The 24,435-nt window shown below is 48.2% G+C and overlaps 9 protein-coding genes, 1 non-coding gene and 1 pseudogene across 10 annotated transcripts, besides 30 other annotated features; all 11 read left to right on the top strand.

Moving 5' to 3' along the window:
• Positions 1–16: part of a sequence feature (AT_rich) that runs on past the window's edge.
• Positions 1–24,435: part of a sequence feature (heterozygous, Esmeraldo-like haplotype) that runs on past both edges of the window.
• Positions 37–2,862, top strand: Tc00.1047053510105.220 (hypothetical protein, conserved; the record flags this gene model as incomplete). The annotated part of the gene is made up of 1 exon (XM_814805.1): positions 37–2,862. One exon carries the CDS (start codon positions 37–39, stop codon positions 2,860–2,862), a length of 2,826 nt encoding a protein of 941 aa, XP_819898.1.
• Positions 2,963–3,008: a microsatellite.
• Positions 3,021–3,067: a sequence feature (T-rich).
• Positions 3,129–3,154: a microsatellite.
• Positions 3,180–3,204: a microsatellite.
• Positions 3,234–3,265: a microsatellite.
• Positions 3,330–3,358: a microsatellite.
• Positions 3,366–3,415: a sequence feature (AT_rich).
• Positions 3,445–3,468: a microsatellite.
• Positions 3,471–3,503: a sequence feature (AT_rich).
• Positions 3,531–3,572: a sequence feature (AT_rich).
• Tc00.1047053510105.210 (mitochondrial ATP-dependent zinc metallopeptidase, putative) lies at positions 3,588–5,561 on the top strand (the record flags this gene model as incomplete). Its single annotated transcript, XM_814804.1, has 1 exon — positions 3,588–5,561. One exon carries the CDS (start codon positions 3,588–3,590, stop codon positions 5,559–5,561), a length of 1,974 nt encoding a protein of 657 aa, XP_819897.1.
• Positions 5,565–5,588: a microsatellite.
• Positions 5,610–5,697: a sequence feature (AT_rich).
• Positions 5,924–5,960: a microsatellite.
• Positions 6,025–6,062: a microsatellite.
• On the top strand, positions 6,172–10,110 carry Tc00.1047053510105.200 (hypothetical protein, conserved; the record flags this gene model as incomplete). Its single annotated transcript, XM_814803.1, has 1 exon — positions 6,172–10,110. The coding sequence occupies one exon, from the start codon at positions 6,172–6,174 to the stop codon at positions 10,108–10,110; it is 3,939 nt and encodes a 1,312-aa protein (XP_819896.1).
• Positions 10,622–10,651: a microsatellite.
• Tc00.1047053510105.190 (hypothetical protein, conserved) lies at positions 10,940–12,079 on the top strand (the record flags this gene model as incomplete). The annotated part of the gene is made up of 1 exon (XM_814802.1): positions 10,940–12,079. The coding sequence occupies one exon, from the start codon at positions 10,940–10,942 to the stop codon at positions 12,077–12,079; it is 1,140 nt and encodes a 379-aa protein (XP_819895.1).
• Tc00.1047053510105.187 lies at positions 12,336–12,406 on the top strand. The gene has a single exon. It is a non-coding gene; the product is annotated as a tRNA-Gly (tRNA).
• Positions 12,468–12,496: a sequence feature (AT_rich).
• Positions 12,595–12,625: a microsatellite.
• Positions 12,778–12,798: a microsatellite.
• Positions 12,879–12,907: a microsatellite.
• Positions 12,919–13,683, top strand: Tc00.1047053510105.184 (hypothetical protein, conserved; the record flags this gene model as incomplete). The annotated part of the gene is made up of 1 exon (XM_814810.1): positions 12,919–13,683. One exon carries the CDS (start codon positions 12,919–12,921, stop codon positions 13,681–13,683), a length of 765 nt encoding a protein of 254 aa, XP_819903.1.
• Positions 13,781–13,834: a sequence feature (A-rich).
• On the top strand, positions 13,878–16,883 carry Tc00.1047053510105.180 (hypothetical protein, conserved; the record flags this gene model as incomplete). Its single annotated transcript, XM_814801.1, has 1 exon — positions 13,878–16,883. One exon carries the CDS (start codon positions 13,878–13,880, stop codon positions 16,881–16,883), a length of 3,006 nt encoding a protein of 1,001 aa, XP_819894.1.
• Positions 17,081–17,109: a microsatellite.
• Positions 17,130–17,175: a sequence feature (A-rich).
• Positions 17,635–17,665: a microsatellite.
• Positions 17,773–17,815: a microsatellite.
• Positions 17,848–19,263, top strand: Tc00.1047053510105.170 (dihydrolipoamide acetyltransferase precursor, putative; the record flags this gene model as incomplete). Its single annotated transcript, XM_814800.1, has 1 exon — positions 17,848–19,263. One exon carries the CDS (start codon positions 17,848–17,850, stop codon positions 19,261–19,263), a length of 1,416 nt encoding a protein of 471 aa, XP_819893.1.
• Positions 19,351–19,370: a microsatellite.
• Positions 19,492–19,522: a microsatellite.
• Positions 19,663–21,237, top strand: Tc00.1047053510105.160 (uncharacterized protein; the record flags this gene model as incomplete). The annotated part of the gene is made up of 1 exon (XM_814799.1): positions 19,663–21,237. The coding sequence occupies one exon, from the start codon at positions 19,663–19,665 to the stop codon at positions 21,235–21,237; it is 1,575 nt and encodes a 524-aa protein (XP_819892.1).
• Positions 21,378–21,411: a sequence feature (A-rich).
• Positions 21,650–21,690: a sequence feature (A-rich).
• Positions 21,750–22,547, top strand: Tc00.1047053510105.150 (hypothetical protein, conserved; the record flags this gene model as incomplete). Its single annotated transcript, XM_814798.1, has 1 exon — positions 21,750–22,547. The coding sequence occupies one exon, from the start codon at positions 21,750–21,752 to the stop codon at positions 22,545–22,547; it is 798 nt and encodes a 265-aa protein (XP_819891.1).
• Tc00.1047053510105.140 lies at positions 22,705–24,312 on the top strand (annotated as a pseudogene).

Raw genomic sequence — 24,435 nt, 5'->3', positions numbered from 1 at the left:
TGTTATTTATATTAAACAAGAACTAGATAAGGTGCGATGAATTCCGAAGAAATTTATCGTCCAACACCAAATGACGTAGTAAATGTGTTGCGACTTCTTCATGATAATGGTGTTAGTGTCCAAAATTCCAAGAAGGCGTATGCAGAACTGCAGCAATATCAGGCAAATCCGTCGTTCTGCATTTTGCTTTCCTACGTTTTTGGCGCAGAGGCTTGTCCTATTCAAGAACTGCAGTTAGGTGGATCGTGGATTCAGTACAGAAGACTTGCCGGAATTACTTTAAAGAACAATCTTGAGAAATCCAAGTACTCACTGGGCCTAGTAGCTGTGAAGGAAGCCGCTCGCTGTACTTTATCCGTGCTGGGTAATCCATCGGACGTTCGAATTGCTCGAGTGGCGGCTCAAATCATAGTTAAAATAACGGCACTTACTTCTTTTGGCTGGTGGCAGGAGTGTGGAATGGGTAATCTTTCACATTTACTTCTTAACGAGTTATTTGAGGCGGGAGATTTAAGGACGTTGTCTGCTCTTTATACTCTACAATATCTAATGGAAGATCTCCCAAAAGAAGTAGGTGCTGCCAGTAAAGACATTATCGAGCGAGTTGTGACGCTTGTATTGGATCAAAATACCAAAACAAATCTGCAAAAAGCCGCATTCCGAATGTGTTTTAATATTTATGAACAAGCAGAACAACTTGATTGGAATGTAGAAGGACTTTCCCCATTACAAACGGGCTTAACGGCTGCAAGTGGTACATTTGCTGGTGTATGTACGGCGCTTTTGGAGCAGGGCTGTGGGGGCGATATTCCTCTTTTGATTCAAGTATTGCGCTCGTGTGCAATAATGCTTGAATATCTTGATTATTTTACGCCGATGCCCGATGCGGGAATGACCAAGTTAATCGATTGGTGGATTCGTCGTACAATAGATCTAGTGTCTTCAAGAGTTGATGTGGGTGAATATAATCTTCAATTGAAGACTGCTGCTATGGATTTGTTAACGGCAGCTTTGAAATTATATGATCGAATGGGTGGTAATGGGCCTATTTCTTTTCTGATGGAACCAATACCCCTGATGCTACCAGATCTTGTACCGGCCTTGGTGACTTGTGTTCCAATGTCTATCGAAGAGATGAACGGTATTTTAGCAAATGATGACTATCGGTTGCGTGATGCAACTGCGGTTAATTATCATTTAAACGAGTCAAGCAAAGATATATCTGAAGATACATTTATGGATGATGATTGTGGAGCCGCCACACTGCGCGCATCAGCACTACGGTGTATTGACGCTCTTTGTGTTTTTTCAAGTAAGGAGACATTTCCACATCTAATTGAGCAGATTAAAATTTTATGGGGTGCTGATCGACAACTCAAAGAAGCTTCAATCGTATTGTTTGGAACCATTGCAAATGGCTGTTATACTGAAATTGAGCTTACGGTTCCAGATATTATTCGACAATTGATTGATACCGTCATGTCATTGTCAGAAGATATCTTTGTGGTTAGTGTTGCTATCTGGTCATTATCACGAATATTAGAATGGGCTTTTATATGCGATGAAAAAATCTTATCCGATATTGTGGCAGCGTTTGTTTCTAGAATGCAAAGCACCAGTAAACGTGTTCAACAAGCCGCGGTTTCTGCTTTAAATACGGCATTCGTAACGGGACACAACATGGGTGCAACGGCAAGGCTTGTTGAAACTTTTCCTTATTTGTCTGAGTCGATTATTGCATGTTTGCCTATATATTGCGATGGAAATTTGTCACTTCTTTGCGATTTGGCTTTGCATTTGATTGCTGTTGCAGAAGACTTGAATATAACCTCACGAATTGGAGTTGCATTTAAAAGTAATCGAATAGAGCGCATCAAATACTTTGAAGCGTCCTACGTGGCTCTTTATATCAACGGGGTGCCCAACACGCATATCGATAAGGATATCTTTTCCATTGATCGTTTTATCGCCGGTTTTTTGACACGATTTCCAGATTCAGAAACTTCCTTGAAGATTCTCGGGGTATGGCATACGGCGTTAAAGGATGCAGCCGAACGAGACATCCGAGAAGATGAGGATTTGTTGTGCAATATGATGCTTACTTGCTGCAACTTTTTAGGTGTTACTTCCACTGCCGCACTCACTGAATGGTCACGTCAAACACAGGGGTCTTTAGCGAGTTTAGGATTTCAATTTTTATTTACTTTACCCAAACAAACGGTGAAATCAGCAGCTGTCACATTACTCCATCGGTTACTTAAGTTTATTGGGAAATCTGCCTATCCGAATGACATAGGCGAGAAGCTGCTTGTTGCGCTGACTTCCTCCATTCGTGCAATTGATGATTCTTACGATAAGTTAGACTTGGTGCGTTTGATCACACTGATGGTTGAAATGTATTTTTCTGAATTTCCGCAAATTGCTTCTGTAGCATTTGCGGCTGCTGTAGATGCACTTCGGAGCGACGCTTATAATGATTCTCGTTGGCTTTTCTCACAAATGGCATACGATATATGCCATACCCTTGATGCTGTGCCGGGACTTTTGGTTCAATCACGTCCTGATGAGATTTCACGGATTATGGCACAGGCTGAAAACACATGCGATAAATCGTCAGCAACAATATCTTTAATGAATGCTCTGTTGTCAGCGGAAGATATTGCCTCCGCTATATTTCCAGATGTTATGCGGCTTATTTACAGTTGGCAACAGGCAGCATGTAATTTTCCTGGTACTCGAGAAAAAATTAGCTCCATGCTTCTTTTCTATAGCAGTAAACACGGTGAGCAGTTGAGAGAACATCTGAGCGCCTTGCATCCGAACCTTCGTGAGATGATACTGTCAACGTACAGCATAAGTTAACAACATCCGTTGAAACTTGGGATCTGGTGGGAAAAACGGGAAAAAATTTTTTTTTTGTTGTTGTTGTCACGGTGAAGCCCATTTCTCGCTCCCTCTACCCTATTATGATGATGATGATTATTATTATTATTGTTGTTTTTGTTGTTGGGAGCTAAGTCAAAAAAAGCGAAAAGAGAAAAGAAAAGAAAAAAATAAAAAATAAAAATTGAGGGGGGGGGGGGGCACTAAGAACATTTTGGATTTGGAGAATGTGAAGTAAACTTTACTTTTTTTTTCTTTTTTTTTTTCTTTTGGGGAGCCCATGAAATATGATCCTCGAAAAGAAAAGAAAAGAAAAGAAAATAATAAAACTAATAAAAAAAAAAAATGTATATTTTTATTTTTATTTTTAATTTTTATTTTTTCCTGTTTGTTTTGGAGATACTCGCTGTTTTTCAAGAATAAAGAATGATGTGACATTTATTCCATTTTTTTTTTTTTTTTCTTTTTTTTTTTTCCCCATCTTATTTTATTGTTATTATTTATTTATGTATTATTGTAGTTTTTTTTATTAGGGGCCAAGTATTTATTAGTTGGGGTCAAATTATTATTATTATTATTTTTATTTGTATTTTATTTATTTTATTGATTTATTTATTTTTGGTGTGGGTTGGAATAAAACACAGAAGTAAAAATATTTATATTTATATTTATATTTATATTTATTTATTGAAGGGAAAAAGAAAATGCGGCGATATTATGGACAATTTGAGACCGTCTTACGGCAGAAGACATTAGCACTGCGTTTTAAATTATCCCCTGGCGAGAGACTCACGACGGTTATTATTCCGCATTTTATTTCTATTCAACGACGCAGTTATCACGACTACTCGAGACAGACCGCATACCCGCCACCGCCTTCCCCTTCTTCCATGCAGCAGCCACCAGTCCCGCCCTATGTATACCAGGGAGGTCCACCGGTCCCACCAATATTTAATAATCAGCGGGGGAACCCAACAGGCTTTTTGGGCGCAGCAGTACCGGAATTGGGAACCAAAGAACGACCGATATTTGTTCTCTCGGCTCCTCAACAGGCATCGTGGGCAACGCGACTGTGGCTGTTGCTACTTCTTGGAATAGGGTTTAGTTGCATATTGAATCTTCTTGATGAATTAAGTACCCGAATTCAGGAAAATAATTCATCCGTGAGGGCTTCCGCTATTTCACGAGGGGCAATTACAGGCATGTTCGGGTCTGCCGATGTAAAACCTGTGGACCTAAATGATCTTGATGTCACATTTGACTCGATTCGTGGCTGTGATGAGGCAAAAAAGGAGCTTGAAGATATTGTTGAGTTTCTCAAGGACCCAGAACGGTTTTACTATTTGGGAGGGCGACTTCCAAAGGGTGCATTGCTGGTCGGTCCCCCTGGATGCGGCAAGACGATGCTCGCTAAGGCCATTGCAAAGGAGGCTGGTGTGAACTTCTTCTACGCCACAGGGAGCGAATTCGACGAAATGTATGTAGGCGTCGGCTCACGTCGTGTCCGGGAATTATTTGCAGCTGCAAAAGCAAACTCCCCTGCCCTAATCTTCATTGATGAAATTGATGCCTTAGGCGGTAAACGATCGAGAACAGATCACGCCTATTCCCGTATGACACTAAATCAACTTTTGGCTGAGATGGATGGATTCAGTTCGAAGGAGTCAATTATTGTTCTGGCAGCCACGAATACTCCGGATGCCTTGGACAAGGCTCTGACTCGTCCTGGACGTTTTGATACAACAATTTCTGTCGATCCACCGGATATGAAAGGTCGTGAAGAAGTATTAGAGGTATATTTAAACAAGGTGAAGGCGGATGCTTCTGTTAAAGCTCAAGAAATCGCTCGTGGAACAACCGGTTTTACTGGTGCAGAGCTGAGCAATTTGGTTAATATTGCAGCAATTCGAGCCGCGGTTCTTCATAAAACTGCCATAACTGTAGAGGATGTTGAGTACGCCAAAGATCGTGTGATGATGGGTGCGGAGAGTAAGAAGATCATTCCTGAAGAAGAACGACGGGTGACGGCGTACCATGAAGGGGGCCATGCTTTAGCGGCAATTCTTCTAGAGAAGGAAGGTGCAGATCCTGTGCACAAGGCAACAATTGTTCCTCGAGGCAACGGTATCATGGGACTTGTACAACAATTGCCTGAAAAGGACAAGTACAGCCAACGAAAAAAGCAGTGTTTGGCGCGACTTAAAGTTTGCCTTGCAGGGCGCGTGGGTGAAGAGATCTTGCTTGGGGTAGATGATGTGACCACTGGTGCCAGCTCGGATTTCCATCAGGCGACGCAGATGGCTCGGAATATGGTAAGGCGCTTTGGATTTAGTGAAGATCTCGGCTTTGTTGACTATGAGTCTTCAGACACGCCAGAGGGTGCGTACATGTCGGAAGAAACAAAAAGGAAAATAGAAAAGGAGGTCGCTTCCCTCCTAAAAGACTCATATAAGGAGGTTAAAGAAATACTCCTTGTGCACCGGAAGGAATTGGACTCTGTCGCTCAACATCTCCTGCAGCACGAGACCCTGTCGGGTGAAGAAATGAAACGAATTTTGAAGGGTGAGGTGTTGCCGGCAAGGCCTACAAAAGAAAATCTCCAGGCTTCATCTACGCAGAAGCCACCCAAGGGCTCGGAAGGGATGAAAGGGAGGCGTCGCCCCGTGCCGATTTCTTAATGGGAGAGAGAGAGAGAGAGAGAGAGAAAAAAAAAGGAGTGATGCGTCATTTTTTTTAAATATTCATTATGTTTTATATCTATCTATATCTATATATATATAAACCTATTATTCTTGTTATTATTATTATATTTATGAAAGAAGAGGAATGATGCTGGATTTGGGAATCTCCTTGATACATTCTATAACAAAAAGGTCAAACCTGTTGATTCTCATAGTAATGAGGGTATTACCAAGCTAGGAGGAGTGCGGAAAAGGAAAATATGTGTGTAACAAGGAATGAAACGCGAATTGAAGGGGGAAAATCTTTTTTGATGGGAGGTGTGATTGGAATACAGACGATTCCTTTTGGGATATGCATATATTATTATTATTATTATTATTATTGTTATTATTATTTTTGCTGAAGGGCTGAACTCGGGACATCAAAATTTTTTCCCTTAACCCCCTGCATAAATATAAATTAATTTCTTTTATTTTATTTTTATTTTATTTTATTTTTCTCATTCTTAATTTTTCCCCTTTTTTCTTTCTGAATATCTGCTCTTATTGATTCATCAGGGAAAGGAGCAAAGGAGGATAAAAAATTGGATTTACAGGAAATTGACGTATGCGTCGCGTTCACTCTCAGTTATCGATTTCGAGCCTTGCTGGAGGGCCCCTGAGCTCGGCCTCGTGTAGATGTCCCCCAATAGCGGCATGTTGTGGCACTCAGGCCCGACACTGCATGGGCCCATCTCGTGAAAAACAGCGCAGTCGTCCCAACGCGGACCCTGGCACTGGAAACCAGATGTCGTTGATAGAACCACCGGACCTAACACGGCATATTCAATTCGGTATGAACAACTTGGAGCATGTCATGGTTCCAGAGGTTCCAGAGGAACGTCGCAATCGCACAGACATGGAAAAGGAGCGTGAGATGCGAAGCCGTTTTGGAGAATATGGTCCTGGTGAGCGACTGACGAAAAGCTCACAGCAGATGCGTCGTGATATGTTGCAGGAACAACAGGATGTGGATGGACTTCCTTGGGAAGTGCGATGGCGAAAGGGACTGATACCAACTGCGGAGGAAATGATCCAGGAAGTTCGTGATCGCTTTGACCTGTACATTCAAGATCCCATTGAGCGGGAACAGGAATGGTATTTGCACTGGAAAGATCGATCCTTCAAAATTCAAAAGGATCGTATGATTTGGCCTCAGGGATACACAGACTATCTTGACCATTACGATGAACACGGTAGACGTCGAGTTCTTCCATCCGATCAGCGGTGGTCCGATACATCCTGGAAGCATTTGGCGGACACAAAGTACAAGGATCGCATGTGGCTCATAGAGGGGGAGGAACGGAAAGCGGTACATGAAAGCCTCCGTGAGGATCGGACACTTATGGAGGAGGAGGAGCAGCGTCAGCTGGAGATGGGCAATGTCTACAACGGGATTGTCTCCGGCGTGGTGGATCTTGACCCTGAGCAGACATATCAGGCCCTCTCAGGCACAGCGGACCCGCTGGAGGTGGCACGAACAAAAATGAAGATACAGGCGTATGGTGCCAAGCAAGCGTTCCAGGACGGGAAAAAACCGGGCACTTTGGAGGTCGACCCTATTTCTGGATTCCCAAAGGCCGATATGGAGCCTCTTCCCACCGGTATTACCGTGGAACAGGGGGCTTCGATCGCTGCAGAGGCAAACATCCGGAATGAAATGCTGGAGCAAACCGCTGATATGGCGAGGCAGGCTGGCCATGATGCCGTTCCCGTTCTTATGAAGACGCATCACAATACATCCAAGCAGCATGGTGACCGTCCAGTACTTCGCTCATTAGTCGAAAAAAAAATTGAGGAGACAAAACGTCTTCAAAAAACGTATGGTACCTGCAAATTGGAGACTATGGAAAACGTATTGCATAATATTGAGAACAAGATTGTCCCAACGCTAGATGCTCAGGATAAGGGGGCATTGCCTGAAAAAGATTTGTTGGCTGCTTCCATGGCAAACTCCACATCTCAATATGGAGTATTAGAGAGTGAAACGAAAAAGGAGGCACCTTCAGGTTTTATTCATGTGACGAAGCGTCCACAGGATGCAGAGCCTAATATTCCAGTAGAGCTCTACAACACCCCAAAGGAATATGAAACAGAAACAATACCGGAGTGGTACCGTGAAACGCTTGTGGAGACAGAACCGCTCATTCAAGCATATGACTTGACACATGATCCGTTAGAAACACGGGAAGCAGTGAAGGTGGAGTATTATCAACCTCCCAAACTCACCGAAGAGACCCGCATTACAAATGATGAGTCCATCGGTGGCATTTCGGCCTTTGATGAGATGAAAATGCACAAATTACAATCTTTACCAGAGTTGGTGGAGGGATACAAGCCCCTTCCGCTCTTTCGGGAGCTGCGAAAGGGTGATCAGAAGGAGGGGGAGACTGCGCTGACGAAAGGTGCCACTGAAAAGAAAAAGTCTGAGAAATTACGCAAGGAACGGCAAGAGCGATTGAAGAAGGCAAAGGTACAATACGACCCCGATATCCTCCTTCCTTCTCTGCCTTGGGAAACAGACTCTATCACGGATCCGTATCGTGGTGTGGCCGCCGAAGACGCCGTCGACTTCAACAAACCGGACATGGAAAAGACATGGCGAGCATACCGTGACACCTTTCGGCAGAGCATAACCGAATTTGGGAATCTCACACAAGTGACAACCGAAGAAAAGTGCGAGCAAATGTTGATGGACACAATGGATCGCTTTCGTCGTGGGGATGTCGGGGAGCATCCAACGATCCCAGAGGAACACGAGGCCATCTTCCGGATGATATTCGAGGCGCATACAAAGCACTTTCTTGCAGACTTCTACAAATTCAAGGGGAATCGAGTGACAGAGGCCAAGACGACCAAAGCGGAGGCGGACGAGATTTTGCGCCGGGCATCTGCAAAGTGCAAATTGCTTGGGCCGAGTTTTATGAATTTCATTCAGGAGATGACTTCTCTTGAACTTGACTCGGTCCGCAAGAATCCTGCGCAACGCTATGTTATCATGATCCGAGACCGAAAGTACGAGTCACTGGGAAAGCCGTTTATGAATTGGATCACCAACGAACTGGGTGAATTTATTCTCACCGAATTTAAAAGCGTGGAACAACTGGAAACGAACCTGGAGTTTTTAAGGAAACATGTCAATGACGCCAAGTTCAAATGCCCCATGCGTGTCGAGGGGGTGACGAATTCCGCGCGCGATGCCGCCGTTGAAGCATTTTTCCAATGGTGTCGGGGGGCACTTTGCTTCTATGCGGGTAAACAGCTCCATCAGATGTACATTGAATTTGCCGATACTCGATTCCGTACACGGGCGGAGGATTTGTTTGAGGACTCTATTGAATGTTTCTCCAATCATGCCAAGGCAGCGAACGGCGTTGTGCAAATCCCCATTCCCGACTCCGACCCTCCGTATGAATACGATGAGAAGGAATTCCTGGATGGTGAACACGCTGTATACGCCGAAATCAGCGGACAGTTGGACAAAGCGGAGGGGCTATGGCACTCTGGATCATCAAAACGGTGGTATCCTGTAACGGATGAGACAGAATACATGTGGTACAACGAACGGCGCGGCCGTTTGACTCTCGCGATGGATATATCGGATCGCTGTCTGGAGAATGTCAATAAAAAAACCCATCCTTCCATTCATCCATTTCCGGAGCGCGCCCGCCCTTTTTTGGAAGGGGCTCCACTAACTCAAGAAACAGCAGAGCACCTTTGGATGCGTCATATGGGAGACTTGTATAATGAACATAGTGAATTTATGTTTAGGCAAGGCCGTTTTCAGACTGGCCGTTCCTATCGCGAGAAATGTCTGAATTTTTATCATTTGGCCATCCGAACAGCACGCGAGAGACTACCTTCATCATGGAAGGCACCTTTATTAACAGAGGCAAAGTATCTGATGCGGGTCTATGAGCCTGGGTGCGATGTCGAAAGACATTTGCGGGAAGTAGAGGTGGTGGTGGACAAACTCTTTGCGGCCAAGGAGCCCAGGCATTGGTTGGAACCTTTTTCGGATCTTCCCTACCGAATTGCTTTGGTTCACGCCAATCTTGCCGCTTTCGGTGAGTGCATTACAAATCGAGTGAATGCGCGCCTCAAGAACAGGCCTTCAAATGAACTACTTCTTAGGGGCATGGAGAAACGTGCGCATGGCGGGGCATATTTACCCGAGTTGGAGGAGTACTTTTCTGTTGCAAACGAAGTTGCCGAGGAGGTGTTTCGTAAGAAAGTGTTGCGTTGGCGGTCGCAGGAGCATGAAGGCTCAGATCCGTATCTCTTCTGGACGCATCTCTACTTTGCCTTCCGCGTTCAACCCAAAAATGCGGATGAGGTACGCAAGATGTGGGATATGTATGAACCGGCTTACTTGTATATCTACACACAAGGTGCACTTGCCTCTCGCAATCGTGGACAGAAGTTAATTAATGATGCTCTGCGACGTATGTGCCAATTCTTCTCTCAGGAGACGAGTCAGAGAAGAAAATACTTCTGCGTGAGTTGACGAACGTACGGGAAAAGTTGGCCCACCTTATTGATAGGCGTGAACTGGATCGCACTATTTACGCGCTACAGGCTCATTTGGCGGATCCGACGCATTCAACATTTACGTATGGCTCATCATTGTTGTACCGTGACGCTGTGAGACATGAGCGGATTGCAAATAATCCCAATCTCCGCTCAGATATCGCTGCCAAAGAATACGCTGAGCTGCAAAAGCGCAGGGAGTCTCTTCGGGCGCATGAAACCACACTTAGTCCCCAACAGGCAGCAAAGTTACAAGAGCGACAGAGCTCAGCGTCTTCCATGAATGAGGAAGCGCTCGGGTCTCAGCCGGATCTCTCTACCAGGGAGATTTTTGAAGGAGAGGGGAGGTGACATGTGTTCTCGGTCAATGTTGTCATTTATTGTCGCCGTTTATTTATTTATTTTTTGCTAGTGCCCCAGTGACTTATGGCAAGAATCTTTTTTTTTTGTGTGTTATAACCGGATTCCGTTGGGGGAGAGGAGGAGGCATTATTATTATTATTATTATTATTATTATTTGGTGGTGGGAAGTGGTAACTTTTTTTTTTTTTTTTTGATTGTTCCAAGTCCCTCTCTTGCAGGGTGGTGATGGGAGTTGAGGGGCCATTGTTGAATTCAAATGGTTGGCCGCTATTAATGCTCTTGGTCGTTCTTCTTGTTGTCGTCATTGTTCGGCGTATTTCTTTTTTTTTTTTTTTTCTTTGCTGTCTGGACACCATTCCCCACATCAACAACAACACACACGCGTATGTGCACATGCACATACTTGCACATACCCACGAAAAGTCAAGGAGTTGCTGGAAGGAATGACGGGAGTAGGAGGAGGAGGAGTGCCCTTCGGGGATTTTCTACGGGAGGTAGGGCATGGCATTGACACCCACACCTCGAGAATGCGAGAGGACATTCTTCTTCTTTTGTCGCCGTACATCGGGGAGCAGCTACGGCTCATGAGGGAGTCACTGCGGGCCGAAGCGGAGCGCCGAGAGCAGGTACTGATGGATGAGAAGCGGGAAATAGAGGCCTCACTTATTGTTGCCGAAGAAAATATTCAAAAGCAGAAAAAATTGGTGCAGGCTTTGGCTCTGACTTTGGGTGACGCCCATAAACGGTTGTGGTGGCGGCGCCGATTCCGTGATTGGCTGGAATGGATCTTAAAGAAACGAAAACAACGTCAACTCTGCAGGACAATGATTCAAACTGGAAATATGATGCGAAAGTACCATTTTTACGCACAGTGGCGCCTCTTTGCCGCATCCCGGAGACAACGTAAGCATGCGCTTGCCGAAGAGTCACGCTGGAGCCGTCGTGAGGCAGAGCTACTGGCAGAAGCAGAGGCGTTGAAAGGGATTGTGGAGGAGGAGCGACGTCGAAGTGATGGCCTGGAAGAAAAGATGAAGGCGGCTTTTGTTCGGGGTGTATGCGCGTTGAACAAGGAAGCCGTACAGGTGCTTAGAGGGGCGCAGACCGTGGAGGAAGAGGTGGGGGAATCGAAAGGCATGCCTCCACGACTGTATGACGCCCGGACAGTGCGTCTGCCGTCAACGCGCACGAGCCACACGCCTAGTACCACAGCCCGATTTGAGGGCCTACCCATTCAAAAAACGACGACGGCAACGACAGCACCGGCGGCGACAGCAACGATTACACCAATTGACCCAGTTTGCAGCCAAGAGGGATATTCTTATCAGTACACTGGAGTGCCGCAGCAGGCCTCTTCACAGGCGACGTGCCCATTACATCACGTTTGTCCACCTGGACCGCCCTGCCATGTTTGCTACGCACCCGATACATGTGCATATAATGTAAGATCATCGCCGCATCAGCCCTTTGTTGTGTCGGTTGATCCATCCGCGGTGCGCAGCTACGGTGACACGCCTGCCTCTCAACGGCCACCGCACGTAGCGCGTCGGCCTGTGAGGACGGAGCGACCACGCGTTTCCCGCTGAAATCTCTCGCTTTCCTTATAGAATACTTTGAGGCCAAACGAAGAAGAAGATTCACTCACTCACGCCATGGAAAGGGATATCCAACGGGAAGAATATATATATACATAAAAAAAAGAATAACAACAGAATCAACGGAATTGCAAACAGTGTCCCTAGAAATATTTCCCTGCTTTTTTCTCTCGCGGATGTCCCATCGACGGTCGGGAGGGAAAAAAAAAAAAAACAGCGGAAGAAGAAAACCGAGCCGCCTCCACGGGCGCAGTTGGTCTAGTGGTAGAATTCTCGCCTGCCACGCGGGAGGCCCGGGTTCGATTCCCGGACTGCGCAGACTTTTTTTTTTTGCCTTTCCCAAAAAAGGCGCTCCGCAGTCAAGTGTGTTCCTGTTTCGTTTTTTATTATTATTATTTTTTATTTATTCTTCCTTTTTTGTGTTTTTGTTGTATATGTGTAGAGGCGCGAAAAGAAAATAAAAGGAAAATGAAATAGAGAGCGAAAATAATAATAATGAGTAAAAAATATATATATATATATATATATATATATATAGAAGAAGGAACATTTGTGGTTGCCGATTAATTACCCGCGCAACTGTAATGACAGTAAAGGCAGGCGGGTGGAGCCGAGACCATTCGTAAACTTTTGTTTCTCTCATCCACCCATCGTCTTTTTGTAGAAATTTGCTTTGAAAAGTTAACATCTTTTTTTTTTTTTTTTTTTTTAATTTATTTCCCTGCGTGTGTGTGTGTGCCATTGTGTTGTTATTGCTGTTCTTCCGTCCCTTTTTTCTTTTTCTTTTTCTTGTGTGTGTGTGTGTGTGTGTGTGTGTGTTAGCGCGGCCCATGGATCGACGCCTCAACCACACGGTGATGACGCATGTTTTGGATGCGCTGAATGTTCAACGTAAAAGTGCATTACTATCCCTGCCGTTTGAGGCGTTTGCAACGACCAGTTTCACCGGTAACAAAACATCGTCGTCGAGACTACTCAGCGGACAACTGGACACGGAAAGGGAGATGATGCCGTTTGTGCGTGACGCAGTGCTGCGAGCCGTTGAACGTTCCCCTCAAGATTGTGGGGGCAAAAAAACAGCTGAATGGCCCGAAGTCGGTACCCTCATGGAAGGCCGCCGTCTTGTGGGTATTGATCTCGCCTGCACACGTCTGTCAGGTTCCTTTAACCGCAGCGATCTTTCCGGGGCCAACTTTACTGGTGCCTTCGCAGACCACAGCACCTTCAACTTGGCCCGGATGCGGGGATGTAAGTTGGCGGGTGCGCAGTTCCATTCGTGTACCTTTCTGGCATCTGATGCGGCAGGTGCGGACGCGCGACGAGGGCGCTTCTCTCAGTGTGTTTTCTGTCGTGCCAACATGACCGATTGGGATGTGCGCGGGGCGACATTTTATCGCTGTGTCTTCAAATTGAGCGATCTGAGCCGTTGGGTATATGACAGCCAGACGACAGTGGTGGAGCCCGTTGATTGGGGCCGTTGCCGGCGTTTCGGCTGGATGACTCCTTCTGAGGATTGTGGGGATTGCCTTGTGGTTGGAAAGGGAGGTGCTGTCCCTTCGCTGCGTCCCCGAGAGGAAACATCACCACGCAACTGAACCCCAATGTCCATCATCCTTGTTTTGTTTCTTTTTTTGTTGTTGAAAGTAGGCACAGCCGCAGGAAGGTGTTATTCCTATTAATAATAATATTGAATTATTTCTTGTTTTATTTTATTGTTTGTTTTGTCTTTTTTTTTTTTTTGCTTTTAATTAGTGTGCCGTTGCCACTGATTCCTCACAATTTAGCACCAATGTTTAAAATCGAGAATTTTATTCGCATCCTCTCTGCGATGTACATGGCCCAAGATAACGAGGCGCGTCGTGTTGCCACCATGGAAGTTCTGAAAGCGGAAGACCAAATGAATTCTGATGAAATGCTTCAAATTGGTATGGGTTTGCTTCGTGTTTCCGACCATGGCGCCGCTGTGCAAGCCTACGGGGCAGTACTCCTGAGGCATGCCGTGGCCTCGGGCTGTCTTGCTGCCGAAAAAGTTCCCTGTGGTGATATAATGATGTGGTACCTCAATGAACCAAGCTTGGGTCGGCTTCTGTGCGGTGACCTTGTCGATCTCATTACAGAGTGCATGATTTACGAGTGGCCAGAAAGATATACACATCTCATGGAAGAGCTCTGCCCAACGCAATCTCAACTATCCAAACAGCCGCGTAAGTTGCGTCTTCTTTGCGCCCTTGTTGTGAGGTTTATGGACCCACACTTCGGCAATGTACCTGTTTCTCGAATGAAAAAACTGAAAAGTGCCCTGTCTTCTTGCTCCCGGGTGATTCTGGTGGAGGTCATTCAGGCGCTCTTTGACCTCTATACAGCGGCTGGCGGTGAGGGGAGCCATCAGCTTGCTGAAAATTCTCTTGAGCTCATTGTAGACTGTTTGACAATTACTGTGCATGTTGCCTCATCTCTCGCCATTTCCCAGTGGTGGGAATTGGGGTTGGGCAATGCACTGTCGGTGTTGGTGCGCTGGCTACCCGTTGCACAGGAAGCGCTTGCCGCAACAGCCGCTCTTTTAAGATGCGACGGGGTTTCAACAGCAACGGAGACAACAATGAACCAACAGCTTTTGGCGCTTGTTGCAGCCGTGCTTGACTGCGTAGAGGCGTATGTGATGGAGGTGAATTACGGCATTCTAGAAGAAATCATGGATCTCCTGCTTGATTTGCCTGACTCAATCATTCAGGCTGTAGTCGCTCCTGTCAGTCAATCGTGTCTAGTGGTGTTGCGAGTCCCAAGTATTTATCTGGCCACGTCTGTGTGTCATCTTTTGAAGCGACTGGGTGATGCCGCATTTGCTCACGTAAGCCCCTTGGAATTAATGGTGCGTTTTGCCTCGCTGATACCAAAGAATAAGTTTCACCCAGAATTTGGCACCGATGACGAGGGAAAACGGCTGTCCGAGCAGCAATACGGCTCTATCGAGCCGTTTGAGCGTGGCTTTGCGGAGTTCCGCAGTCTTGCAGGCCATCTGCTTACATCTCTGGCTCGCATTTACCCCGTCGTTAGCAATCAGTTTATTTTACAGCTTCTCACAACTCTTTGCGATGGCCGTGGAACTTTGGCGGATCCCCGAACGCAATCCGGCTTTGTGACGCAGCAGAGTCTCACGTTTCGTGAATGGGAGGCGACGCAGTTTCTACTTAGTCATCTTTCAGAATCGTTTAAGTACTCCTCGGACTACGTCTCACAGACGATTGCGGCGTTGATAGCGAAACACACAGAGGACATGGTTCTCTGTCCCGTCTATCTCAACATGCTCTCATCCTTCTGGAGCTGTAAAGATGACGCAGCACTGGGTGTGTGGGATGGAACACTCAATATTATTTTTTCTTGCCTTTTGCATAGGCATAAAGATCAGTACGACGTTGACGAGATGTCGGCTCGCAAGCGTGCCGTCACGCTTTTGGTTACCGCAAGTAGTCAGCATGCCGCACGATTTGTGGACCTTTGCGAACCCTTTATGAAACGAATAGAGCAACTTCTGATGATGCCTTCCACAACGCCTCACGAGAGGACATTCCTCTATGAAACCATGGCGGCGCTCACCAGTGTCCTCCCCGAAGATGAAGGACTACACCGACTCCAATCTTTCTTCACCCCTATTGTGAAGATGTTGATACAGCGTGTCCAGTCCCTGGATCAGATGAAGTTTAACAGCATTATCGTGGCGCAAGGCAGTGACCTTCAAAATGAACGGAATATGCTTCGTGATAGCGTGGTCATTGTTGCAGGGGTCATGCGTCGTTGTAAGACGTCTCCCTACTTAGTTGAATCTTCCACAGAGTTGACACCATATATTGTACGGCTTATGGAATTTATTCATGGTCTTCGTGCAGATCAGCTACCGCCAGAGTATGCTTGCATACTTGAAATGGATGGTGGTGTCCGTGAGCAGTACTTGCCTGGCCGGTCACGGAAAAGTGTGCCGCGCCAAAGCAACAAAGAAAAGGCTCGAATGGCTCTTATGGATCTTCGCATGTCATTATATCAAGTTGTTGGATCCCTGAGTACATTTTTGCCGTCAGAGGCTCTCCGAGGGATGTTACAGATGCTGACATCCTCAGCAGAGCTTTTGCCGACGCACACCATGCGATCATTGATAGTGCATTGCGTGTTTCCCATTGGCACTTCCCATACCGATCTTATTGCGAACATCCTTCCAATCTGCGGTGTCTTTTTTGCCCGCGTTGCACGACGCGTCTCAGCACGCCCGGAAGATGAAATCATTGATACGAAGCAGCTGTTTTACTTTTCCAAGGATATTTTCACATTTATGCGGCAAAATATTCTTGAGAAAAATTTGTTATCGGGAAACGTGCCGCTCACAAATCTCGTTATTGAGGTGGCGCTGAGCATTCTGGAAAGCGGGTCTAATGTTTATGACGCCCCCCGCTTTATCAACGCAACCGTTGATCTCAGCAGGAGCGGCTGCAGCGGGAACAGCGCCATGGAGGCGCAGGTGGAAGAGTTTGCGGTGCTGGCCTTTGGACGCATGCTTGAATTTTCTGTGCGAGCCGATGATGCCGTGTTGTCTTTTAAGGATCGGGAGCGGCTGGTGTTTTTTCTCTCGGACACATACGTGGATCGATATCCAACGTACACCGCGGCTCTCTATTCACGTTTTTCACGGGACCAGATCAATGCACTCCATACAGAGTTGGTCATGACAAGCCGGTTTGATACAAAACGTCGACGATTCAAGGAATTTGTTTTGCAAGAGGCAGCAAAGAACACGCGCATTTCCTAACAATGGTGACTGCATAGAAGGATTAAAACATTATTATATAATATATACATGCATAGATGTATTTATTATAATTTCCTTGAAATAACACGGGGAGGTTTCATGCCGTTTGGCCTTTACAAGAGGATGAGAAGTGATGGGAGAGTGCTGCGCAGGAGGCGATGTCAACTGTGACTGAAAATAATAATAATAATAAACTGTTATTATTATTATTATTATTATTATTATTGGTTTATTTTAGCTTTTGACTTCTTCTTTTTTTTTTTTTTTTTTGTCTTCTTTTTCTTCTTCTTTTATTATTGTTGTTATAGTCACTGCTCTTCAACGGGCTCAAAACTGTGGAATGGACGAATTAGCGAAAATGACGCGGCATTTGGGTGGGGGAGGGAAATGTCTGAGGGGGACCACCCGCGGACCGCGAACAGAAAAACAACGGGATCTGCGGACATGGCGAGACGTCGTTCTCGACGCTCCTTTTTTTTTTGTGCTTTTTTTTTCTTTTTTGAGTTGCTGGCGAGTGGGGCGGTAAAATCCCTCGAGTGGAAAATAAAAAGGAACACCGCTTTCTTTTGGTTCTCTCTTCGCGTGTGTGTGTGAGTGTGGGAGACACCGTTGTGGCCGAAATGCGTGTTTCTTGCTCCTCGCAATGACGCGCTTAATGGCTGTCTCTTCATGCATTGTGGATGGTGCCGCGATGAGGGAGGGGCTGAGCTCTCCACTCTGCCCATGAAGAAAATATGTGGGCCGCATGCGCATTATTATTATTATTATTATTATTATTATTAACTTGCCTGCATGGCCACCCGCCGCCGCGACTCTTTTTTTTTTTTTTTTTCTTCCTCTTTTTATGGATCACAACGACACTAAAAGAAGAAGAAAAGACTGAGGGAAGAAAAAAAAAATAACATAAGTAAATAAATAAACAGGATAAATAAGCACACAGGTGTACACTCTACTTAAATAAAAGATGTTTCGCCGACGTGTGGTTCAGCAGCTCAGCAGCGCCGTGGCTTCTCTTCGGCTCCTGACTATTACGCCTATCCCGATGCCGGCACTCTCCCCTACAATGGAGAAGGGAAAGATCTCGGAGTGGGTCACGAAGGTCGGCGATTCCGTTGCCTCTGGTGATACATGGTGCAAGGTTGAGACGGACAAGGCTGTCGTGTCATACGACAACGTGTCAGAGGAGGGATTTGTTGCCCGTATTCTTGTCCAGACTGGCGAGGAGGCCTCCGTTGGTGACACGGTTTGTCTTATCGTTGACGAGGCAGACGGCATCAACTCGGACGAGGTGAAGAACTGGCATGCAGAGGGTGCTGCCCCATCACGGGCAGAGGAACCATCTGCAGCTGCCGCGTCCCCTTCGACTGGTCCCGCCGCGCCAATCCCCACATCACCTTCCACGAGCGGTGGCCGCGTAAAGGCATCCCCGCTTGCCCGCAAGACGGCGCAGGAGCTCAACGTGTCGCTGGAGGGCATCATTGGCACCGGCGGTGGCGTTGGTCGTATCGTTAAGAAAGACGTGGAGGCGGCGGCAGCTAGCGGCAGCGCGAGGTCATCGGCCGCGGCAGAAGCGGCCCAAACCAAAGTCCAATCCATTCCCAAGCAAATGCCGGCACCAGACGTAGCAACAGTAGCGGCAACATCGAAGCTCACACCAGCGGTGAACGAGAACTACACGGATATTCCCGTTTCCAACATGCGTGCGACAATCGCAAGGCGTCTAACGCAGTCCAAGAATGTGGATATTCCACACTACTACCTATTTGAGGAGTGTTGTGCTGACAACATGCTAGCACTCATTAAGCAGTTGAACGCCAAGGGTGATGGCAAGTACAAGATCACCGTGAATGACTACACCATTAAGGCGGTGGCGAGGGCGAACATTTTGGTACCGGAGGCCAATTCCTCTTGGCAGGGGGATGTGATACGCCAGTACAACACGGTTGATGTAAGCGTGGCGGTTGCAACCCCAACAGGTCTTATTACTCCCATCGTCAAGAATGCTCAAGCAAGGGGACTGGCGGATATCTCGACAGAAATGAAAGAACTTGCAAAGAAGGCGCGTGACGGTAAGTTGCAGCCACATGAATTCATTGGCGGTACGGTGTCCATCTCCAACTTGGGTGCCTCCGGCATCCCCGGATTCACGGCCATCATTAACCCCCCGCAGTCACTCATTCTTGCCGTTGGCTCTGCAAAGCCGCGGCCAAAGATATCATTTAACGAGGAGACGGGCAAGTACCAGGTAGGCACGGAGGTGGAAATGGTCATCAAGTTCACGGCGTCCTTCGACCACCGCGTTGTCGACGGCGCAGTTGGCGCGGAGTGGTGCAAGCATTTTAAGGATGCTATCGAGAACCCACTTTCACTGTTGCTCTAAGAGATCGGAGCTGTGCCTGAGGGAGTAAGAGATACAGCGTGGAAGTGAAGGGGGCTGAGGCAATGTAAGGGACTTTTAAGAAATACAATATATATATATATATATATTTCATGAAGGAGAAATAAAAAGGAATAAAACGCCCGACGCCAGTAAGAGGGTCAGGGGTGTTTATCTGTGTGTTTTCTCTGCACTGGTGTTGGTGGATTTGTGGGTTTGCATTTCAGAGTGTATATATACATATATATATAAATATATATATTTTTATTGTGTGTGTGGGGGGGAAAAAGGGGGAGGGAGAGATGCTGCCGTCGTACACGTGTGCCTTTCGCTCTTGTTTTTCCTTCCTTATTTGCGTATTTATTTATTCATTCATGGGGTGGGCCACAGAGGGGGCGGTGAATGGTTTCCAAAGGAAAACAGCTTTCTGTGCTCATAGCGGGTGCGAATGGAAGTATTGGACGCGAACTTGTCTCACTTCTTGTCTCGCACCCGGACGTGGGGCGTGTGGTGGCGCTCTCGCAGACACCAATCCCCATCAACCGGTGGCGTTCGAGTTTCCCGCGGATCCACCCCGGCGATGCCCTACGATGTCTCTCCGTCGTCTCCGTCGACTGGGATAAAATTGCCGCCGACGCCTCTCACGTTCCCGCGTCGTATGTCCGTGCAGGTGTGTGGAGCAACGAGAGCGAAGCCAACCCGGGACTGCTGGACGCCTGGAGAAGAATACGCGGCAGTGCGGCAGCGACGGGGCTGCGCTTCAGCCGTCCGCGCAACAACGGCGTGAAGGGCAACGGCGGGTCACGGAAGGCGGCACGTGGATCCAACACGGGAGGCCCATGCGGCGGTAGGGGCGGTGAGAAAAACGGGACCAACAGGGGCGTGAACGGCGACGAGGCACTCGGGAGAGGCGGTCGCAACGCCAGCCGGTTTCCCACCACATCCGGCAGCAGGAGCAAGGCGGGTTACGTTAAAATGTCGATGGGGGATCCCACAGCGAGTGCTGAGGCACGAAATAAGTTTTTGAATGAACTGCTGGAGACTAATTTTTATAAATCTGTATTCAGCGGCCACCATGTCGTTATCAACTGTTTGAGCTCGAGGAATCGTTTTATGCGGTCTGAGGTGAATGCGGTGGATCATCAATACGCGATAGCCTTTGCCAAAATAGTCCGCATTTTCAACTGTATGGTACACGCTGAGCCCTCAGAGGAGGAGGAGATGCTTATGGATAAACACGCAACAAAGCAGAACAGTGTTCTTTGGGGGGAGATCTACGCCGCTTGTTATGGCCACGCCGATTGCAGGTGGTTTTATACGGGTGAGGAACTTGAAGAAAAGAGGGATGGGGAGGAGGAGGATGTGCTGCCAACATGTCCCGAGCAACGACTCAGCCGTGGTGGGGTGGGCACACTTCGCCAGTTCACACAAGTGAGTGTGATGGGTGGCAGCTTATGGAACTCATTGCCGTACTTTCGTGCACACGGGGAGTTTGACAAGGAGCTTCTCGCCCTGTTCAATCGCAACGAGGATGACATCCAAGACAACTTCATGCAACGGCGTGGACCGCGCGGCGACGAGGATGACGTTGACGACGATCGTGACTACGCGTTGGGGGAGGAGGCGTCCGTCATGGCACGGAGACGGGCAGAGATGTTGCTTCGTCGCGACGTTGTGAAGTTGTGGGACAACTCACACCTCACCATCTGGAGGCCGGGGCTCCTGCAGCGAGACAACCTACAGCTTGTGGAAAAAATACTCGGGGTTTTCACCTCTCGGGTTGATGTAAAGCAATTGGCGGAGGCTATTTTGGAGGACATTATTGCCTCGTTGGAGGATGAGCGTGGGTTCAACGAGGTGGGCACCGCCAAAGTCATCGGCGGGAATAATGTGGTGGCGCGGGCCAAAATGAAGGAAGCGGTGATGGAGTGGAGCTGGCACGGCAAACGCATCGTGACCACCTCTTCAGACTCCTGAATGAGAAAAACGGGAGGTAATGGTTTTCTTTGCGCGAGTTGTGGCATTTCCTCCGCTGCCGTTGCGCGTGCGAGTGCTCGTGCAGATTTACCCTCGTTTTTTTTTTTATTCCTGGAAGAAGAAATGTCATTTATACGCCGTTTTTGTTTCTTTTTTTCTTTTTTTTTTCTCTCTGTGTGGGTTGCTGCTGCTGCTGCGAATTCAGAGAATATGGATGAATGAGAGGGATGGAGCGCGTGGTTCTTTTTCTTTATTTGTGTTTGTTCGTGCGGTGAATGGAGGAAGGGCATGATGCATGCCTGTGTGGCGAGGGAAATGTAATATGATGTCTGCATGTTGGCCTCTGGTTTACTGCGAATTTCATTTTGTGGCCAGCTACGTTATTTGCACCCCTCCACAAACACGCACCGCATTTCTTTTATTTTTTATTTTTATCTTTTTTTTTTTGTCTTTATGAATGTTTCCTTCAGGACACACGCAAATTTTTTTTCCTCCACCTCACTTTTTCCCACATGGCGAATGCCGGTGATGCGCAGGAGGTGAGTCCGGTGCGGCTGGTGGAGGGCGATGTGTTGGAGCGGGAACATGTGCTGAAGGTGTATGACGCCATTGCGTCTCACTTCTCGTCAACACGGTACAAGGCGTGGCCCAAAGTACAGGCTTTTATTGAGTCCCTTCCAAAGTACTCTTTGGTGGCTGACGTCGGCTGTGGGAACGGGAAGTACTTCACCTGTGCGCAGTGCCACCGGAAGGCGACCGTGACACACATCGACGACGTGGAGGTGACGGTTGAGGCCGACGATGTGGAGGACGCATGCCGTTACGTTGTGGGCATTGACTTGAGTGAGGGACTTCTACGACTGGCACAAGAACAACAAAAGAAATTGGGTTCAGAGAGTCAAGTTATTAATCGCACAGACCTTCTGCGCGCTGATGGCCGTCGCACTGCACTCCGCGGTGGAGTCTTCGATGCCGTCATTAGCATCGCAGTCATTCATCACCTCGCCACACAAGCGGGGCGGTTGGAGGCCATCCGGGAGTTACTTCGCCTTGTGCGGCCCGACGGTCTTGTGCTGATCAGCGTGTGGGCGAAAGAGCAGCCGAGGAAGCGATCCAGAAATGACGAGGCGGATGTCCTCATCCCATGGGAGATGCACGAGAAATACGACAAGGAGAAGCGTGTGTACCAGCGTTACTACCACCTTTTTGTACAGGGAGAACTGGAGAGTCTTGCTGTGGAGGCGGGCGCATCGGTGCGGGAGTCGTACTACGACAAGGAGAATTGGTGTGTCATTCTCACCCCGACGTGAGGCAATCGCAAGAGATCTATGATGTGGTTTGGTGGCGCGTCACAGATGTGCGTGGCGAATAAACTCCTCAGCGGAGGTATGAGGTGCAGCTGTACTTTCTCTCTCATCTTTTTTTTTTTTTGTGTGTGTGTGTGTGCTACGCCTAGTCTCTAATTAGATGCGGAAGAACAACCGCAGGACGGAGGCGCAAGCGGCACTGATCGTGTCGCCTGAATGGCTAGATCGCACCGCGGACGCCATTGCCTCACGCAACGGTGTGCTGCTGACGGACTGCGTCACCCTCGCGGAGGAGGGCGAGGCGACGGAGCTGCCGAGTGCGGCGGTGCTCAAGAACATTGAGGCGGCGGTGGAGGACCTGCGCTGCACCCTCATGGAGCGGGTGGAATCGTCTCATTCGAGGCACCGCGGAACACCCGGCTGCTGCGCGGATGACGTGAAGGAGCGGCAGCTGTACGTCGATGTGATGGTGCGTGTAGCCGTCACTGGGGCACTCGCGCGCTACCAACGCATGGAGCCACAGAGCGGTCATAACAACGGCGCCAGTGAGAGCAACAGCGGCGGCGAAAAGCCACCGCAACGGTACTTTGACACGCTTGCACGGGGCATGCTGCACGTATTTGAGGCGTTCCAGGAGGTGCACTCCATGCGGCGCAGTCACTATACGCCACGGCGACGCGGCGGCAGTACCGTTGGCACCGTTGGCTGGGACACGCTGCTGCTACTTCACTTTGTGCACCGCATCCCGCGGGTTGCACGTGATGCTAGCGAGCACGTTATTGATGAGGCCACTGGGCAAATTGTGAGGAGTTGGCGCAAACTGTTGCTTTCGTTACAGACAGCGGACCCACAAGAGTCGCCAGAGCACTCCCGTCGCCGCGGCGCCCTTGCAGTCTGCAACGGCCTGTTGAGTATCCTTTTTCATCGCTACAACACACACCAGTGCCGCATCCTTGTCAACTCGGTCGCACAGTCGGAAAAAATAGCAGAGTCGACAGGGGACTGGGGCAAATCCATCTTGCGGCCTGCGCAGCACATGATTGCCGAGGTGGTAAACTTCTGCTACTACAAGGGACGTATAATGTTGTACGACCACCGCTTCGAGGATGCATACGATGCGCTGCGGAAGGCTTATCATCTCCTCCCGCCACCAGGTGAGGGCACGGAAGTGCAGCAGCGCAACAAACAGCGGGTTCGTTTTTACCTCACGGTGGCCGGTGTAGTTCACGGCAAAGTGGTGCCGGAAGAAATCCTGAGGACAGACGACCTCATCGCCTTTCGTCTTTATGCCAATTTTTTTGGCTGTGCAACGGGGCGACCCACACGCCTTTGCAAACGCCGTCGATGCATTTGGCACGCTTCTTCGAAAGCGCGGGGTGTTTTTCCTTTTGCAGCGAGCAAAACTCTACTGCTTTCTCGTGCTGCTCGCCCGCACGCAGACCGCACTCGGGATGTGCGGCGGCGTTGACAACAGCCGCGTCCCTCTCCCTGTCCTCACGGCAGCGTACGCCCACGTCGTGGATGAGGGGAGGAAAGCAGCAACGGCGCAGACGGGTGCAGCGGCATCAAACCAGAAGCGGCCCAAAAGACACCGAGAGGAGAACGATGAGAACAAAACATCCGTGATGACGGACGACGAAATGACATGGTGGACGGCAAAACTCATCGCCAGCGGCCTTGTGCGTGGTTACATCTCTTACGAGCACAAAACCATCGTTCTCTCGCGGCAAACCCCCTTCCCCACACTGGGGATAGCACCACCGTAGATAGACGCCCTCCCGTACGCAATGAGAGGACGGGGAAAGGAAAGTGCGTGAATGGGCCACGAGCGAAGGAGAATGCAACAAGAGGGAAAATAAACTACAAAAGAAATATATATATATATAAAGGA

This window comes from Trypanosoma cruzi, genomic scaffold, assembly GCF_000209065.1.
Source record: "Trypanosoma cruzi strain CL Brener 1047053516621 genomic scaffold, whole genome shotgun sequence".
In the NCBI taxonomy this organism is placed as follows: domain Eukaryota; phylum Euglenozoa; class Kinetoplastea; order Trypanosomatida; family Trypanosomatidae; genus Trypanosoma; species Trypanosoma cruzi.
The sequence above is the reverse complement of the archived record's forward strand: the minus strand, read 5'-3'. Positions and strand labels throughout refer to the sequence as shown.